General features: G+C 40.5%; 1 protein-coding gene across 3 annotated transcripts; it reads left to right on the top strand.

The window, feature by feature from the left end:
- The first annotated feature begins 1,993 nt into the window (after positions 1-1,993).
- tspy (testis specific protein Y-linked) lies at positions 1,994-9,312 on the top strand. Of its 3 annotated transcripts, none has more exons than XM_034695693.1 (8): positions 1,994-3,433; positions 3,537-3,614; positions 3,707-3,818; positions 5,290-5,444; positions 5,906-5,982; positions 6,241-6,434; positions 6,680-6,733; positions 7,851-9,312. In XM_034695693.1, exons 1-8 carry the CDS (start codon positions 2,462-2,464, stop codon positions 7,889-7,891), a joined length of 1,683 nt encoding a protein of 560 aa, XP_034551584.1. In that variant the 5' UTR covers positions 1,994-2,461; the 3' UTR covers positions 7,892-9,312. The 3 variants fall into 3 exon arrangements, with proteins under 3 accessions (XP_034551584.1, XP_034551583.1, XP_034551585.1); XM_034695692.1 differs by having other exon boundaries at positions 6,662-6,733; XM_034695694.1 differs by lacking the exon at positions 6,680-6,733 and having other exon boundaries at positions 1,995-3,433.
- Positions 9,313-19,711: the final 10,399 nt, after the last annotated feature.

Raw genomic sequence — 19,711 nt, 5'->3', positions numbered from 1 at the left:
GTTATATGGCTTTAACTTATTGCCAGAGAAATGTACATACATGATGTAACTCCATTCTGATACAAATTTCATGTTTTAGTCACCAGAAATTAGTGGAGAAAGCTGAAAGAGGACATACAACATTTAATTTACTCTGTTCTGATAACTAGTTTGGATATGATCATAACTTATATCTCCAGAGATGCACACAGACATACAGAAATAAACTTAATTTGCCTCATATGGGCAATGGAACATTATGTTCTGGTCTATCGCAGTGACCGGCTTATTGTTTTGTCTCATAGATCCCCAGAAAATGATTCTGTTCTAATGGAAAATTAGCTGTTTAACCTTAATAATAATAAAATAATTTAAGATCTCAAGTAAAAAACTGAAATGAACTAATAACAAGCATTGTTATTCAGAGATAATTAAATAGCAAGAAAAATAAAGTGTGATCTTGAGGAAACAGCATTGTTATAACGAGCTAACAAGATACATCTTTTAAATTCAGCCCATCTGGTAAAAGCCTCAGCAAGATATAGGAAACAGATATTGGTTGTTCATTTGAAGAAGAAACATGGCAGAGAATTCTTTCCAATAATGGGAAATACATCAGAGAAGCTAGAGGCAAATATATCCAATACAAAATCATTCATAGGTACTATTACACACCAACAAGGCTCTATAGTATGGGTTTAATCAAAGAAAGCAAGTGTTTCAAATGTAAAACAGAACGTGGTACATACACGCACCCACTATAGCAATGCCCCATGGTATCCCCATTATGGAAGAGTGTTGTGAGATATATGGATGAATGGTTAGGATGTGAACTGCCCAGATCACCCCAGTTGTGTCTCCTCTAGGACAGAAGTTTGGTGCCACAGCTGAGTAAATCTAGATTTTAAATATTAACAACTGGCTTCATAACGTGTATAGACTAATTCTAAGACTATGGAAGGAGACTCAAACTCCTACACTGAAAATGTGGAGGGAGAAGATGAGAGGAATTGCTGTATGTGAGAAGATGTTGGGGAAATTAAATTCCAGAAACGATATGATTAAAGAACAATGGGACAGCTTCAGGGACTTTAAGACTGGGGAAAGCAACATAAGATAAGATAAGATAAGATATTACTTTATTGATCCCCCCGGGGGGAGAATTCAGTTGTTACAGCAACCCAGACATAAGAACAATCAAGAAGAAGTTTCAATAAGTAAAATAAAATAAAATAAAATAAAATAAGTAAAAATAAAAATAGATAAATAAAGCTAGAATACAATTTAACAACAAAATAACTCTGTGAAGAATCAATGTAATTGCCCTTAAAATGTAAATGCAAACATGTAAATGAAAAGGTGAATATAAATGCCCAATGTTTCCTGCCAACCTCTTTCATTTATTATTATTATTTTTTTTTATTAATTAATCATTTTTTTATTTAAATATTTACTTATTTTATCTGATGTTGTCATACTCAATATTATTTGATTTGTCTTTTTTGATACTGCTTTAATATCATTTTTTTTAATGAATTGTGATAACCCCGATTTTCCCTTTTATTCCCTCTAAATAAGCCTCCCTGCAGGCGTCCCATGGTGTAAATTGGATGTTCTAATGTCAAGCGTAAAGTGCAAAATAAATGCAGAGCTTTTATTAAAAAATTATTTTTTTTAAACTCAATAAAATTACTAATTATAAAAATAAATAAAAATTCAGCCCATCTGGCTTGGCATCTGGCTGGTCTTATTCCCTGTGCTAGATACAATTTAATACATATTTCATTATTTTAAGATCACCTTTTACATGTTTTTTTCCACTTAAAGTAAGCCTGAGATGTATAAATATGATTTCTACTTCAGTAACTTTATTTAAAACCCTATTTTTGACATTAATGTATCTCGTGACAAGCGTTCACTGCTTCTCCTGCTTGCGTGCGCAGTTACACCACTGCTCCGGACCAGATTACCATGTAAACACACCCTTGCACCTGATTGGTGGAGAGAATTTAGCGCGGCGGGCCGCAGCCAATCAGAGCATTGTTTTTCTGTCACGTCGATGCAGGGATAGTAAGCTAACGGTTAATGCAAAGTTAAACTAACATAAAGAACGTGGATTGTAGCACGAAGCTAAGTAGCACGAAAGGGTTTTATTGCTTTTTACCGAGCCGTGTTTGTGGGACTTTTATCTGAGGACATGCGGGGCGGCCAACACCAAAAGGAGACGCATACTGAGTGACGCGAGCTAACCAACTTAGCCTTTGCATGCTAATTTTGTAACGTTCCGCAAGGCCGCAGAGAAACACACGAGCTGCTTCCTGTTCTTGCTTCACTGAGAATGTAGGTTACATCACGAATAGAGTAACACATTTAAACGTGTATATACGTAGCCCGTTCAGTGGAGTAATCGATTGCATTGGAGTGTGATTTAGTTGAGCTTATAAGCTACCTAGCGTGTTAGCTCTTCTGCTAGCTAGCTAGTATGAGTGAACCTTCGGGCTGCACACAGTCCGCTGACTCTGCATCGAGGAAACGGTGTCCATCACCCGACCAGGATGAAGGCAGCACGATTCCCAGCAAGTCCTCCAAAGTTAGTAAGGCATCAGCTGAGGCGCAGGTTAGCTCTGAAAGTTGCAAAAACAGTGAAGCAGAGAGTAAAGAAATGACTAAAAGCCTGTCTAAAAATAGTAAAAAAGAACCAGATGTTGCGCAAAAGGATCAGAGTTCAGTCGGCGCGGATGGCACCTCTGAACTGCCTGTCAACAACAACAACAACAAACCCAGCACTAACGATCACGATGCCAACAACTCAGAAAAGCCAGAATCCTCAGATGCACAGAGGTGTACTGATGCAAAGAAAGATGCATTAAAGACAGGAACATCAAAGCAGCGTCCCTCTATTCCCCTGGATCAGTCCGACTCAGCAGCCATAGCAGCCGCTGAAGCGCTTGCCAGTCTCACAGGAGGAGATGGAGAAGACAGCCGAGAGACTCCTTGCTCATCTGAAAAGGCCAAACAGGTGAAACCGGGGAGCAAATTCAAACAACGTGGGGGCCACCCGTCCTTGAAAGGGGTCTCTAGAACACAGGCTGCTGCTGCAGACAGCTCCACATCTGTGCACAGCACTGACAGAGAAGATGCAGATGATATGCCAGAAGCAGATGAAGGTGATGAATCCATATCAGGATCATCCTCTGACCCAAGCTCATCATTCCCATCAGACAATGAGGATAATGATGATGGGGAGTGTGCCATTGTGTCAGTAAAGATGGCCCCGGAGATGAGGCAGTCAGTGGCTCTTCTGGCGCAGGTGCAGATGAGACTGGAAGCTCTCGAGAAGAAGAGCGCTCGGCTTCACCAAAGGTTGGAGCTGAAGATAAGTCGTCAGAGGCGCCCGCATCTGGATCAGCGTAGCTCCATCATGAAAACTATCCCAGGCTTCTGGGTGACAGCTGTATCCTTTAAATGAAAATTATTCCCCTTTTTCTATTCCTCTGTTGAGTTTGACTAACTGCTCTAAACATATGCTGGAAGTTTCCTTAACTGTGATCTGGCAGCTGTTGAACCATCCTCATCTCTCAGCTCACATCGATGAATCAGATGAAGATGCTCTCAGTTACATGACTGAACTTGAGGTGTGAAGGGTTTGTGTCTTCGTAATAATGTCCAGCATTTTATTGTATTTGACTTGCAGCAAAATTCAGACATTTCCTCATGTTTCTTTCAGATTGAGTCATTCAAGAATAACAAACTGGGCTTCAGGATCCGCTTCCACTTCAGACGAAACCCATACTTCCAGAATAACATCATCATGAAGGAGCTGCACCTCGGGATGGGAGGTAAAAATAAACGTGGTTTTATAAGTCGGTGTGCACTTACAGAAATGTCTACATTTTAGAAACCACACATTTGCAACCAAATCATATAAAGTACCATAACATTTTCGTTTTCCATCAACAGTTTGTAACACAAAGTAAGTACATCCCAGGTTCAACATAGGTACATTTTTCATTTTGAAAAACATCAAATAACCTCCCAGTCTTTCAAATAACTTCCAACAAGTGCTGACAGTGACGAGTACCGAGCCAGAAAACAGAACACTAAGTTCAACAAACTTGTCAACTTCACACCCACAGTGAGAAAACTCTGCGTTGGAGCTGTTTATGCCGCGATAAAGTGATGATCATGCTATTGGATTTTTTTTCTTCTTCTGATGTTTGCATAAATGAATGAACAGCTTCACACAGCACCTCAGATGATGACAAGTCATAATAATAGTCATAATGAAACCATTAGTTTCAGGGCTTTTGAATATTATCATGTAGATACATAGGAATAATTATTTGGTAATATCAAACCATTTAAAGGTTGTTTACAGTATAAATGGTTCAAAGAACATATCAGTTTGCTAAAACTGGTTCAGCTCTCTCTGATACCTCATCACATCTTTTGTTATTAAACCAGAAGTGAAGAAGTTGTAACCCAGAGGTTACTTGCACAGTTTTAAAAATAGATCATACAACAAGAAGAAAGAAATGTACTTTATTAATCCCCATGGGGGAAATTAAATTTTTCTACTTGTGTTATTATTTTTTGGTCATTCTACACACACAGTTTGGTATACAGTATACATACAATTTTATGCACAAACATGCAGTGGACAAGCACTGTGGATGCTGCCATCACCCCAAGCAGTTTGGGGTTCAGTGCCTTGCTCAAGGGTACTTGAGCAGTGCCCAGGCAAGTGAACCAGCACCTCTCCAGCCACCAGTCCACTTGCTAAACTTTGTCTCTGGGACTCGTACTGGCAACCCCCCGGTTCCCAAGCCAAGTCCCTATGGGCTACTGAGCTTCTGCCGCCCAAGTGTGTTTGGATCAAAAGTGATCGCTAAATCTGTACCTTTTCGATTCACAACAGTCCACATAAGAGATTCCTTGGATGAAAATTAACTATCAGTGTTTAATTTCAGCTGAGTCCCAGTTTCACAAGAAAGAGACTCAGTTAGTTTTTACATGGAGGTTGGGTTAATTGTTGCTGATGCAATCCAGGAGGTCAGGAAATATTGACCCTGATCACTTAAGCAACACAGTGTCACACAATGTGCCTCTTAAGTTGACTTATTTAAACTGCTAAGCTTGCATGTTTGGTCATTCACATTGCTTGTAGGAAGTTTGCATCATCATAGCAAATTCACTTCTCGTCATCACTTTGTGTGACCTCATTATGAGTCTTGATTATAGATTGCAGTTCGGTCTTTCTGTCCATTCAAGTTTCTTTTACCTTCTGACCCTCTTGGCTCTCTTTTGCAGGATCTCCCATGTCCTTCTCCAATCCCATTCTGTGGCATCGTGGACAGAACCTGACGGCCAACAGCGAACCCAGGAAGTCATCTCGCGGGGTCTACCATACTTTTTTCAGCTGGTTCGGCGACCACAGCAACCCAGGACAAGACGATGTAGCACAGGTACAACTGATTGGACCTGCATAGGAATACAGTTCCAGAATTACACAGAAGAACAGTTTAGGTTACCGTAACTTTGTGACCTGTTGAGATTCATTCACACCTAAAGATCTGCCAACCTGCTTCCATTGTGCTGTGTTATGATGATGCTTTTGTACAATTCTATCCTGGGGGAACTATTCCCCTCAATCAGTATGTGCCAGATGTGTTTGAGATCAGAAATCAAAGTATAAATTGTTGCACAAAATATAATTTATTCTTCATTTATTCAACTTTTGGTAAGTTTATAATTGGCTAAAATGTTTCAGGGCTTTGTCAACATTCAGATCTCTGCTTTCAGGAGTTCAAGGTCCATTGATTTCTTTCACTCAATCCTTTCTCTCAGAGTAGCAGGTTCATTCACATGTGGTGTATTAAACCAGTACCTCTAAATGTATTAAAGCAACATCTGTTTGTGTATTAAGATACTCAAGGATGACCTGTTCAGAGACCCTCTGAGATACTACCTCACTCCTCTCTGGGAACCGCGGGAGAACGGCAGGTAAAACATCCGCCTGTTTATAGACAAATACAGTGTAACTCATGAACAAACCGCCTATTAGGCTATAAATTCTCAAACTATTTCCCGCCTCAGGGCCTGGAAATTATAGTTCAAGTGTTAAATTGAAACAGTTTCCTGATTTTTTTTTTTCTTTTTTCTGCTGGTGAGAGAAACCAGGTGGGTGCACATAGGAAGAGCAAGTGTGTAAACTTTTAACATCAACTTGTGTGTGTTTGTGTGTGTGTATTTTTTCTCCAGTGGCGGCAGCGGGGCCCGACCAGCTGACAACGGCAACAGAGACGACTGTGTAGTGATCTCTGACTCAGACGAGGAGCCTGGTGAGGAGGCTGGTGAGGCAGAACAAGGCCACAGTAGGGAGGAGGAGGAGGAAGAGGAGGATGAAGAGGAGGCGGAGGAGGAGGAAGAGGAGGAGGAGAGAGGGCCAAGCGCTGGTGAGTGATAAAGTAGAACTTGTAAGAGCTTCATACAGCTGGTTGTGGTATAGTAACGTGTTATTTATGTATATTTGTGTTGTGACTTTGTATCGATGATAAAGTGTTTCCTGCTGGTTTCTGATATGAAACGAGAGGCAGAGGGTTTGTTACCTCACAACTTCACTAGCTTGTCTTGTAGCTGTGAGAGGAATGTCTGGGTAATGCAGCCTAAACTGAATAGACAGGAAATATGTCCTCCTCAGATGAGAGCCCAGAGGAGGGCGAGGAGGATGATGCTGGAGAAATTGTGATCGACGGTAAGACAACACTCTTAACAGCAGCGCTTGAAAATCCACTGTAGGTTAGGAACTTAAAGAAGTAAAGGTTCACCTTGATTCCTGTAATTCATCATTTTGAGGGTTGCAAAGGGGTGGAAAATGTCCGGAAAGTTTCTGGTAAATTTCCATGGGAAGTTAAGCTGGTGATTTTTGGAAATATTCCAAATTGGAAACTTTCCATGGGAATTATGGGAATTAATGGGAATTGAGGGTAATTTAATGGAAAGGTATCATATCAAAGCATAAATATTTGTTTTGTTATAAGCAGACATCCATCAGGAATAATACAATTAAAACAAATTTATTTGTAAGTAGAACTTTATCAAGTGTTAAATATTTTATTGAACAATCAATTCTTTCATCAAAGAACAAAAACATGAATGTTGAGTTAAATATTACTCATCCCCCCGACCAAACCCATTCAAAAATTAACAAAAATACAATCCCAACAAAGTCCCATTCAAAATGTTAAATGAAAAGAGTCCCTCTCCCTCCAAAAGAGTCTCATTCAACATGCAAATAAAAAAGCATCTTCCCTCAAGCATTTTGGCTAAACCCTTTCAGGCAATGGGCTCTTCCTCCAACTCCAACTCTTCCTCTTCAGTGTCACTGTTCAGACTTCAATAGTCTTGTGCTCTGGGCTCAAAAGTGTGGTCCAGGATCCTAGAAGTCATCTGTGCATGTGATGGAGGAATGCACAGTGCATGTAGGGGGTGTGGTCTCAATAGCCCTGCAGTAAGCAGTGTGCTATGTGCATGTGATTGAGGAATAGTATACATATTCAACTGTACTTGCATGAAATCTGGTTGTTTTAGTCAGGATTATGCTAAAATATGTTTTCCCCTACTATATTTAAGTTCCCTATTAAGAGCCAACCTTCAATTTAGTAAATTCCTGCTTTATTCCCATAAATTCCCATTAATACCCATGGAAAGTTTACAACTTTGAACATTCCTGGAATTTTGCAACCCTAATCATTCTCTTGTGCCACTGTATTCTACAATCTGACTGACTTTGACCCTTTTGTAAAGAGCAGCAGATTATTTCCTCTATCGGCAAGGATTGTCTGAAATTTGAACTTCTTTCTGTCCTCCAGGCTCTGATGACAGCGAGCAGGAAGAAGAGGAGGAGGCCTGAGAGGAGGAAGAAGTGACACGTGTGGGACCAGAGAGCAGGAAGATAAAGGAGCATGCCGACTTTGGCAAAAGAGACACGAAGCAATTAATTCTCATTTGTATGCACAGAATATCAGTTGTTCTTTTTCTTCATTTTTTACCTAAAATTCATAGAAATACTTTTAAAATCAGGGTTAACTGTAATAATAAAGCCAAGGCAGCATGTTTTCCCTTCTATTTTATATAGTCAGTGCTGTGTATTCTGATGTATTCTTGATTCACATTTTTGCAAAATCTTGTTTTCTAATCTGGTTGTGTGGCACGTTACGCCTGTCAGTTCATACTAAGTTTAGTTCTTTTACAGAGGAAGACGACGACATTGTAAAGCCTACACAAACACACGTGCACACACATCAATGAGTTTCAGATTGCCTGCCGCTATTTACGGCAAAACAATGTTCTTCAAAGGAAACATAAATAAGAGCAGCAACATGAAGTGGCATTAATAAAGATCACATGATGGAGATTTTTCTCCTGATTCAAGAATTGACGTAAGAAGAGAAACATGTCAGGAGCTTAATTGATAATATGACAGTACATTTCAGATGCACTGAACCAAAATTAGTTCTCAGGGATGATCATGGTGGGAGTTTTATTGAGCAGACATTACAGATTTTTACACATTTACACTCTGGTTGTTGTTGGTTGTGAATAAGGAAACGTGTACTCTACTGTAGTAAATAGGAACAGATATTGTTTTAATATGCTACCTGTGCTTCTCCTTCACCTCTCAGTCTTGTCACACACAACCCCTTAAACCTGTTAGCAACCTGTAAACCATCTCTGATGTTGAAATCACTGCATAGTTTTAACATGTTTCTGTGGGTACTCCTATAGTATTGTATTTCTTTCCATCTTAGTCGACTTTGCTTTCTGAAACATTGACGTTTGATTTGATGTAATGTGTTTAAGATCTGTTGTGTTCTCTTTTTAAAAAGACTGTATTTATTACTTGGCTTTTCTACATTTCCACATCATGGCATGCCTGTGAGCATGAACTGTGAGACAGGATGATTTCATTAGGACTTTTTTTGTTTTCTGTGCAGTGTTGGTAAATGTTGTTGAACCCACACCAACGCCACAAGGTGCACTGTAACGAAACTAGTATTTGTATTTGCTTACTTTTCTTAGCAATGACCTGTAAATAATACTTCAGCTCTGTCTTTTGGACAAGACACATACCTAACCCATGGATAAGTTTATCAAATAATCTGGACTTTTTTCATAAACATGATCAGAAAGGTATATTTTGTGTGCTGTGTTTTTTAGAACACTGTAGTTTACGGATACCTACCTGTTTGTTGCTTTGGTTAATTTTTGTTTGCTTAAAGATAAATGTCCACCTTTTGACTCAGACCTAATAAATAGGCAGTTGTTACACTTGTTGTCTGTTATCCTTTATGCAAAATAAAATCATGACTTCTATTAATAACTGTTATTCATGGAGTACTTCCTAACAACAAGGTGCTTCACAGAGGCAGAAAATCGAAACAGACAGATCAAAAATGCATAATGTTTCAATATGGAAAACATCAATATGGTTGCTGTGGACGTGCCAGACTCCAGCTGCTACAACTACAACTACCTTTCCAACCCCAACACGGTCTCAGCAGATGGCTGTCTGACATGAGTCTAGTTCTGCTTGAGGTTTCTGCCTGTTAAAGAGAGTTAAATATTTTCTTGAACAATCAATTCATTGAAGAACAAAAACATAAATGTTGAGTTAAATATTACTCATCCCCCCTGACCCAACCCATTCAAAAATGCAATCCCTAAAAAGTCCCATTCAACATGCAAATAAAAAAGCATCTTCCCTCAAGCTTGTCAAGCCCAGCCTCTGCATTTTTGCTAAACCCTTTCCTGCAATGGGCTCTTCCTTGGTCTCATCAACATTCTCCATGTCCACTTCCTCAACATCCAGCTCCAACTATTCCTCTTCAGTGCCACTCTCCAGACGCCAATAGTCTTGTGCTCTGGGCTCAAACGTGTGGGCCAGGATCCTAGAAGTCATCTGTGCATGTGATGGAGGAATGCACAGTGCATGTAGGGGGTGTGGTCTCAATAGCCCTGCAGTAAGCAGTGTGCTATGTGCATGTGATTGAGGAATAGTATAGATATTCAACTGTACTTGCATGAAATCTGGTTGTTTTAGTCAGGATTATGCTAAAATATATTAACCCCTACTATATTTAAGTTCCCTATTAAGAGCCAACCTTCAATTTAGTAAAGTTGAGGCAGATGGCTGTCTAACATGAGTCTGGTTCTGCTCAAGGTTTCTGCCTGTAAAAGGAAGTTTGTCCTTGCTGCTGTAACTTTCTAAATGCTGCAAAGTGCTCTGCTCATGGTGGATTAAGATGAGATCAGAGTACGCTTTGGGATGCCGTTGGTCTAAGCACTCGCCCCATATACAGAGGCTATAGTCCCTGTCGCAGCGGTCACAGGTTCGACCCCCGGCCTCTACCATTTGCTGCTTTTCTCTGCCCTCCACATGTCCTGTTTATCTCCAACTTTCCTGTCCAATAAAGGCAAAAATGCCTCCTCCCCAAAAAACAAACAAAAAAAAAAGAAATTACAGAGTCCTGTCTGTAAGATGGAACTGGATCTTATCCTGTCTTGATGGTGGGTCTTTTATAATAGACCTGCTCTGTTTGTAAAGAGTCTTGAGATTATAATTTCTGTGTTTTGGCACTATATAAATAAAGATTGATTGATCAATACAGTTTCTGTAATTAATAGATAATATTTGTAAAAGTCAAAATCATTTCCTTAGTAATCATTTCTTGTTTATTCTGCTGCACAACATGCTGCATTGCTGGAACTTGTTCACAAAACAACCACAAGGTGGCAGTGTGGATCAGATTATAGTCAGACCTCTTTTAAACAAGGTGTTAATTTTCTTTATGGGTGAATACAGTATATCACACACTTCTCTAATGCCGGTTTTTAAGCTTTAATGTGCGCATAAATAAGCAGTAAAGACACCTTGCTTGTACTCAGCTGTCTGAAATCCTTAGAAGTCCAAATGACAAAGCATACATGTGACTCACTGACGTAAAAGTCACACCTCTGTCATGCTCAGCTGCAACATTAACAAATCAAACAGGACTCGGTGAGCTACAGCTGTTCTTTAATCTATTCTGTCTTTGATATGACGCCAGCCTGTGATATCTGACATTTTGAATGTAGCACTGCAAATAGCTCCGGGCAAGACATTTTTGGACAGGCCCAGACAAAGGAACGGCAGCGGTGTTGCAATGGTACACTTAAACCCTTGATTCCACTTTTAATGCACAGCTATAAATATTCCACCAGCAAAAACCTGTCGTGCTGTAGGCCCAGCAGCACCCAGGGTATGCAGTCTAGGACGGGCATATACTATTAATACTGGTGATGCTAACGCATGAAATGCTCCCACGTGGAACACAGTGTTTGTCTCCTCTTTGAAGCAGCTTTATTCAGGGAGCACATGTTTTTTATGACTATGAATTAATAATGGGTTTGGTTCCTACAATATTGATCGTGACAAACTAAGTACAGATTGCTGGGACAACAAAGCAGTCCTCGGGCTGCTTTGCGGTCTGAGGGTTGTCTGTGAAGCCTTTGTTATGTGTGGGGAGGCAGAAGCCTAAAAGGATTCCCCCGTGTAAACTACACTCCCCTGGGTTGAGCCCATGTTGCTACTGTACACAAATCATCTTGTCATGCTGCTTCATGCTCTCTCGTCTCACAGAGCAGTCTGTGGTAGGAATCTGAAGGATTCACTGTGGAGTGGAAAATGAAAAGATAACACACGGCAGCTCATTCTTAAAGTGATGTCAGGAAGGATATTTTCTCCTGTAAGGTGTACATGAAAAGTGCGTGGGCTGCTTTCTGAGCCACATCTAACACAGATAATGTGATAGGTTGAGGTGGGGCACCTGAATACTAACTACATGTGCACAGGGACATCACCAGCTCTTTGGGGGGCCAGGGGCCACAAGTTTATATTCCTGCGCTATTTCGCAGAACTACTCTGTACCCTGTTAAAACACTTCATTTGAAAGTTATCATGTAATCTATTTGTTCTTTACTAAGTCGTTGGGTCCAGTTCGGTCAGATTGTTCAATTACAGAAGATTAAGACGTAAGCTAATCACAGCATCCAAACAAACTTTCAGCTTTTACAAAGGACTGATCGTTTTCTTTCTTTTCACACCAAAACAATTCACTTGTTTGAGTGTGTTTCGTGCAGCCGGTACCAGTAAGTCTTTGGTGCCACGTTCTACATTTTTACAGTTAATAAAAGATGCCACAAGGTAATTGTTGTTTTTTACAACATACATTTATTGAAAAAACTACTTCAATGTGTCACACAAATAAAGAACCTCTGCATCTCTTCAGTTTGTGTCTTCTTTGTGTCCTTTTGGGGCCAGGGCTACAGTGCTATCATCTTTTTCTTAGATTTTCCTCATCTAGCACTGGAGAGACTTGAAAGTTTGTGTGAATTTGACATTGTCGGGTGAAAACAGACAATTGAGCATCATGTAATGCCCACGAAAGGACATGAGTGTCACCTGCTAATGATGAATCACAGGGAGAGACAGTAAGGGAAGTGGCAGCTGGTGAGAGGTGATAGAGTCCCAGTACACCAAGGGGTTACATTTAACCCTCCTGTTATGTTCGTTTCTTAGGGACAGCAATGATGATCCTGGGTCAACTTGACCCGGGGCATATTTAATGATCTAAAAGTGTCAGAACCCCCAAAAATCCCAATAAACATTTTTTAATCTCATGATTAACTCCATTAATAACCATTTTTAATCAATATTTAGTGCAATGGTGTTCTTTAATTCTTACAGATTATAGTTTAATGAGGATGATTTACTTGTTTTCATGAAAATTCATGTTAAAACTTTTTTAAATGTACATTGAACAGCCCTAAATATAAATATAATAGTTTTACATGACATAGATTTTTGTTTATTTTATTTTACATTTTGAATTTTTTATTTTTATGAAGTGATGTTGATTAATGAATATGAGACACCTCTTCTGTCACGTGCTGCCCAGATTTTGATGCTGTATTTAGCTGGTTTGGAAGGCATATATTGCCTAAAAAGGAAGGAGCCTCTGAATACCTCTAGCCTTTCATCCACTGTGACACTAGGGCATGGGTTATAGAGTAGTGGAAGTTGCTCTACCCACTTGTCCCTCACTGTTCTAATGGCTGACAGCTTGTCTCTCTTCGATCCCAGCTTCTACAGTCAAATGGCAAAGTGTCCTTAGCCAAGGAATTTTCATTTTATATGTTATTAATGTTAATTAAGCAAGCAGAATAAGTTTCATAGCAAAAAAAATACTTTTAACATTTTTTAACAGGAGGGTTAAAAGTGGCAGAACTACGTACTGTGGACCGGCCCACTTAAAGTTGGTTTTATGCATTATTTTTACAAAAACATCACACCATGAATGCACTTAGCTTTTTTGTTCTTTCCCACATTACTGAGAGTGTTGACAAAATTGCCTACAGCACTGATCTAACCAGCACTGTCACATTTAATGACAGTGGTGTGTTTAATGACAAATAAGAAATGTATAGAAAATTAGCCTTTATTTGTTGATGCTAATAAAGCTGTCATTCATCGGATTAAAACAATGTATAGACTGCATGTATTTCCTTGTTGAATCAATACTAACCAAGAGGGCACTTGTCTAGACTGAGGGTTTAAGGGCAGGGCCTGAAGCCCACCTTGAGCTCTATCTGTGTGTGTGTGTTATTAAGGTGTTTGCCTATGTGTGTGTGCTAGTTTTGGAAAGCTTGCATTCTTTTAAGCACCTTCATGCATGTGTGCACATTTGTAGAAGCTGCACGTCACCTACATATTTGCAGGTTTTCAACACCACGGTGCACCTATGCGTGATTGTCTGCTTGTCAGCTAATCAAGATAAAGCGCCACATTTGAACTGTGCAGAGGTGAAAACGGAGGGAATAGATTGAGTATGATTGAGGGGAAATGGATGAATGCAGTGATAAGCGGAGCTGCCTGGGCCCTGACAGATACACACAGCAGATGGATGACTCTTATCTGGGAGATCACAGAGTGCATACTCACGCCTAGGCCCAGTTACACATAGCTACGATCACACCAGACAGATGAATAGGCCTACCCCCCACCAATCACATTGCACATACAGTACACACGGGTGCACGCGCACACCTACACACAACCACTTGACAGAGTGAACAGATTGCCGTGCTAGCTTTACCTTCGTGACTTTGACATTGAAATTCACCTGGAGTCCGGTGTCTCAAGGATGTGCTCAAAGGCAGGAGAAAGGAAGGGTGTGGAGGGAGATAAGAGAAATCGGTTTTATTTTAATTGAAGCCGCGGAGCATGTGCATGGTGTGTTTGTGTGTAGATGCGTGTGTGTGCATGTGAATCCTATAGCTGCATACTAACACTGTACACATGTATGCTGGCATGCAAATCTGATATCAATGAAAGCGCATCTTGCACTCTATCTCAGTTTTTTAATTGAAGCTTTGGAGCTTGTGTGTTTGCAACTGTGATTTTGTGTTTTCGTGCATTTGCATCCCTATGTCTGCACGTATACACTGTACGCTGGCAAAGAAAATTGTCTGCCGAAGATTAAACAATATGCAATCTAATCTCGCTTTTTATTAAGCATTAAAGATTTTCATTTCACAGAGTCTCTTCCGTTTTATGTTGGATGTCACGCCAAGGGCAGGAAGCTGTTGTATTTCTGTTCACTAGGTTTGGAAGTTGTAAACATGAGGGATCTAATAGAAAATAAAATTATCACCACTCTTGGTCAATCAGCAATGCATAAGACTTTAGGGAGTAAAAACTGACATTAAGTACCGTTACAATACAGCTAATGTTACAATGTCACGAGCAGACGCTTTCGTCTGGGCGGCGTACATCTGAGAGCAAGCACAGCACAAGCAAGTTAGCATAAAACTACCTCATAGCTTGCATGATGGATTGATGGAGTAATACCATACAAAAGGCAAGGCATAAGAATAATGTTAGCTAGCCATGACCGTGTTGAAATGGGAATATTCAGCGATATCTTGCTGTCAGATTCTAGATTGAAATGCTCCCTTGCTCACTCCTCCTGTTGGTGAAATAAGGGTGGCCTTCAAGAACAATCAGCCCCGGTGATGCATGATATGCTCTTCCATTTGTCAAGCTTTTACCATCAAAAAAGTCCATCAATACAAATTATTTTGTGCACAATAACCAATCTCTTCTTCTTCTTCGCCTGATGGTGCCATCCGTGGAAAGGAACCCACTCCTGTGAAAGTACAAAAGGTTTGTTATAAGTTAACATAAGCAAAATGATTTATATGTTCAGGTGATAAAACAGTACTTTAATCATCACTTACACATTTTTTTTTTAATGTATCCCATGTATTTTCTGCCACGAACACCACACACTGCACCTTTAAATAGCTGTCTATAATGTTATATAGTTAAAAAGTAGTGTAACTTGCTGACAGTAATGTTAACTACCTACAATTATGTTTGGCTATTACTAGTGTTAGTTTCAGCTGCAGTTATAGTCCAAGAAATAGTTGACTGCTAAGTTTAGCAGTAATGGGTACACTGCTGTCCCCTCCCTGGCTGTTGAAATTGTTTTGATTATTTTAAAAATATGGCTCAAACCTCCTGCACTTTGACTCTATGACATCTTTTCATTTCAATCATTTAAAAAGTGGGGAAAATAAAACTTAAATCCCTTGTTTTGATGTCTTTCATGCCTGGGACACATCAGCCTGACATTAACCTTTCATAAAACATTTTGTTTGTGATTTTTTTTGTATATTAGCTGTCATATCAGTCTGTTGGATATTGTTTTATTAGTTAAAGTGGCACTGACAACAAAACAGCATGTATTGTTGTTCTGTTGACACTTAACCTTTAACCTGCTTTGACTAAATGATTTTTTAAAAGCGTTGACAGATTTATCTTTTAAGACACAAACACTATACTTTCACTCATCCCCCTCACATCCTCACTATCCTCCTTTTCATGTACAGTAACCCTCCCTCCCTCCTTCACTCCCTCCCTCCCTCACACACACTTCTTGTTATTTGGAAGGAGCTCTTCTTCGACAGCTGTTGATTCTCCCAGCTGCATTTTATAGCAAGGGAGAGTGCCAGTCTTGTCTTCAAGGCAGATGGTGGCTGGCTGACTGGCTGGCTGGCTGGCTGGCCTGCTGGACACGTGGCATGTTGGATGACTCCAGACGGTGCTCCATCTCAGGGAGGCTTCAGCTACAGTATTCCTGTATGTCTGTAAAAACCTGCAATCACCTCACGTCCAAAACAGTGAGAGTGGAGCAGGGCGAGCTGCAACTGGAATGTGCGCCACGTATGCGCCCTTCATGTTGAAGATGTTTTCCAAAGTAGCTCTCCTTTGATAATCACTGGTGTGTGAAGTGCATGGATGTCACACACACACCTGTTCCCTTTGTGCTTATCTTGCATTTGGATGTTTACATTTTTACCCGACCTGTAAGATAATAATTAGAAGGCTTATGTGAGAGGTGTTCTGGTTGTAAATAAAGAAAATAATCCTGGAGAATAATTCTACCCTCATTTTCTCCACCCTACAATTTCCCCTCAGGGTCAAGGTAGTCCAACCCAGCATGCGTTTGTGACGTCCTAGACTTGCTTTCCTTTTAACAGGCATGTTCAAACACTCTTCAATTCATCAATAAACTCTAGGAAAGACCATCAGCAGGTCAAATAATGGGTTTGTTTTTCCTCAAGGGGACAATCCTCTGCCCCTGGCATTGCCGTGATTGATGTGTCTGTGGGCCTGGGATTTATCCGGAGCCTTTGCTTGGCCTACAGGGATAAATGTCTACCTCCCATTTAATGTTACCTATCCATTAGAGGAAGAGATCACCCTGACAGAGCTTTTTGTGGACCAGAAAAACAGACGCAGTGTTTATTTTCTAATCCAACTCTGTCTGTCTCCATGATACAAAAATCCATCCATCATGTTGGAGTCCTGTTTGGACACTGTTTCCTGCTCCACATGCTCACGTACACAGAAGCAAAAATACCCATTTCACTGGTGGATGAAGGGCTGTTGCTATCTTGTTAACATGTTGAGGCAGTGGTGGGTACATGCTGGTCAGATAAGACTGCAGGTTGGTACTGTGAAGAGATATATGTGACGGTAAAAAGGCAGGGGAGAGCTGGTCATTTTAGCAGTGTACTTGGCCAAAGTTGAGAGAACCCGGAAAGCTGAACTTGGCACACACTCGTGACTCATTTCCTCAGCTGGAAACAGATAGATGCCTCCTGTGGGGCAGGAAACAAAGACTCCCTCCTGGACACCTCATCTCAACACTCCAACGCCTTTAGATTACTTCTGGCTCATACCCAACTTGAGATAAGGTCACAGCTCACACACTCAATGAATCAAACCTGAGAATATGTGTTAAAGATATTCAGTATTAAAAAAAGCAGAAATGACCACGATACCAAGAATTGAGTATTAACTATAGACTGTACATTGAAATAGAAGCCCTAAGTGTTCACTGAATGTGAAGCCAAAAGAGACAGAGCTCCCCTTCTGACTGGCTGCCTTAAAGGTCATAAACCCTGCCTCCCTCATGTTAACATATGGAACATTAAGTTCAAGTGCATATTTTTCTGAGGAGTTTAGTATTAATTAGTCATTTATTTTTTTAGGTTTTCAAAAGATTAATGATTGACAGCTCTGTTGACAAACCGAGGCTCCTGCAGCATTCTGTACTGGATTAGCAGAGTAAAGGAGGAACAGTGAGAGAAAGTGTAACCAACACTAACACAATAGTCATTGAACTTTGCATTGCCCTTAGAGTGTCTGCTGACTGTGCCCACCTGAGGGATCTGTGACGTGTTATCACATAGTGAAATGCATGTTTTGGTTAGAAGAAAGGGTGTGACATCAGTCCTGCAGCTGAACCAGCCAGGTTGCTTCTGCTCATGCCTTGGCTCGCAGCAGTTAGCACTTAAAGCTGCTGTTGGTAGGAATGGTGTAAAATACATTACTTTTTTTCTGCTGGGTTTGGAGAAAAGGTTATAATGCCCATCAGTTCTCATCGGTAAATGTAGTAATTTGAGACTATTACGAAATCTCTGCGTTTTCCAAAGCCTTTGTATCAAGCAATGTTATCATTCCCCTCGTTCCTGTTATGACAGACCAATCATAGCTAATCTCCAATCCTCTGTCCTGATTGGTTAAGGGGCGGCCCCTACTACGTCCTCCGATTGGTTATGAGTCCGGCACTATAGTGACTGCACACCCCGATCTGTGTTGAGGGGCTAACATAGACTGTATAAAATATGAACGTAGTATCCGTGATGTCACCCATCTGTTCCTGAGAGCTGTTTTGAAGCGAAAAGACGGCAGCAGCCATATTGGAAATGCGGAACTTAACCCGGCAGAGTGTGACGTAGTGTGAGCCTCTCAGCCAACAGCTATGTGTTCCCAACTGGGAGTCACGTCAGTCATGTCCTTATTTGGGCAAAATTCGTAATTTTGATATCTGCTGAACAGTCAAGTTAGAAAAAAATTCACCCCCTGCACAGTGTGTGCCGATAGAGAGATTAGCTTCATACAGCCAAGCTTTTTTTTTAACCAGGCTGTAAACATGTTTATTAATGCTGCAAAGATCGTCTTTTTCCCATTCGTTTCTATGTGGTTTCCAGTGTTTCTGCAGCCAGCCTCAAGGGGATTCTCGATGTATTGCAGTTTATAACACTTCCGCATGGGCTTTATAGTTTGAGACCGGAGGTTGCCGCTTGGGGGCTAAGAGGAAATCTGGTTGGGAGGGATAGTGTCGACATTCAAAGTCCCTCTCTCTGAACAGATGTTTACTCTGTGACTACCAACAGCAGCTTTAATATATAAGTTGTAAAGTTATGGCTGATAATGTAAGCCTTCTAATAGTACAATAAGCTAGCTCCTTGTTACACCTGCAGTACTGTTAGCAAGGAAATTGTGCAATTCTAAAGTTAGCTGTAGTGACTTATCCACCATTAGCTGACTAATGGGTATGTAAGCTAGTTTACAGTATATGCTGCTGTATATGTTTTTAGGAAGAGTTTAATTTTAAAAGTTTGTTTTAGAGACTGCCACTAGCTGGCTTATGGAAGTGTAATTTAGCTACTGGTAAAATAAGCCAGCTGGTGATTCTGAAGCTGCAGTAGCTGAATTCACCGTTAACTGTATCTCTTTTTTAAGCTTTGTGTGTGGGGAAAAAAAGGATATTTTCTAAGTTAACTAACATACCCGGCTGACTTTGGTTATTTGTGTGTTGATCAAGTGATAGTTTAGGTTAGTTGCTTTCTTGCTGGATGGGGGATAGAGTTGGTATTAGATGGGTGTGTACTTGCTGATACCCGATACTGTATTTCAAGCAGCATCTTATTCTTATACGCCTTCCAGGTATTCCAAAAAAAAGTTACAATCAAAACTCCCGGAGGCCTGCCAGTAACTGCCCTCCTCTGTGACCTTTTACACACTGACACACCACTTTGCCTCGAATGTGTTTATCCTATTTTACTGTCTGGCTGTGAATACATTCACTCTCTCTCTTTTGTGTCTATAGAGCAGCACACTGCGTCAGCGCACCACAAAGCCAGTAACGATGAGCCCTGAAAGCTGTTTTAATTTCAAGCTCAAGGCTCCTGTGAACAGGATGGATGTCCTTTACGTCCAGTCCTACCCCCTTCTCGTTGCTTTGTCACTGTTGTCATGAGTGCTGGAGCCAGCCAG

The sequence above is a fragment of the Notolabrus celidotus genome, chromosome 11 (genome assembly GCF_009762535.1).
Source record: "Notolabrus celidotus isolate fNotCel1 chromosome 11, fNotCel1.pri, whole genome shotgun sequence".
Taxonomy (NCBI): Eukaryota; Metazoa; Chordata; class Actinopteri; order Labriformes; family Labridae; genus Notolabrus; species Notolabrus celidotus.
This window is presented reverse-complemented; position numbering and strand designations above follow the sequence as displayed.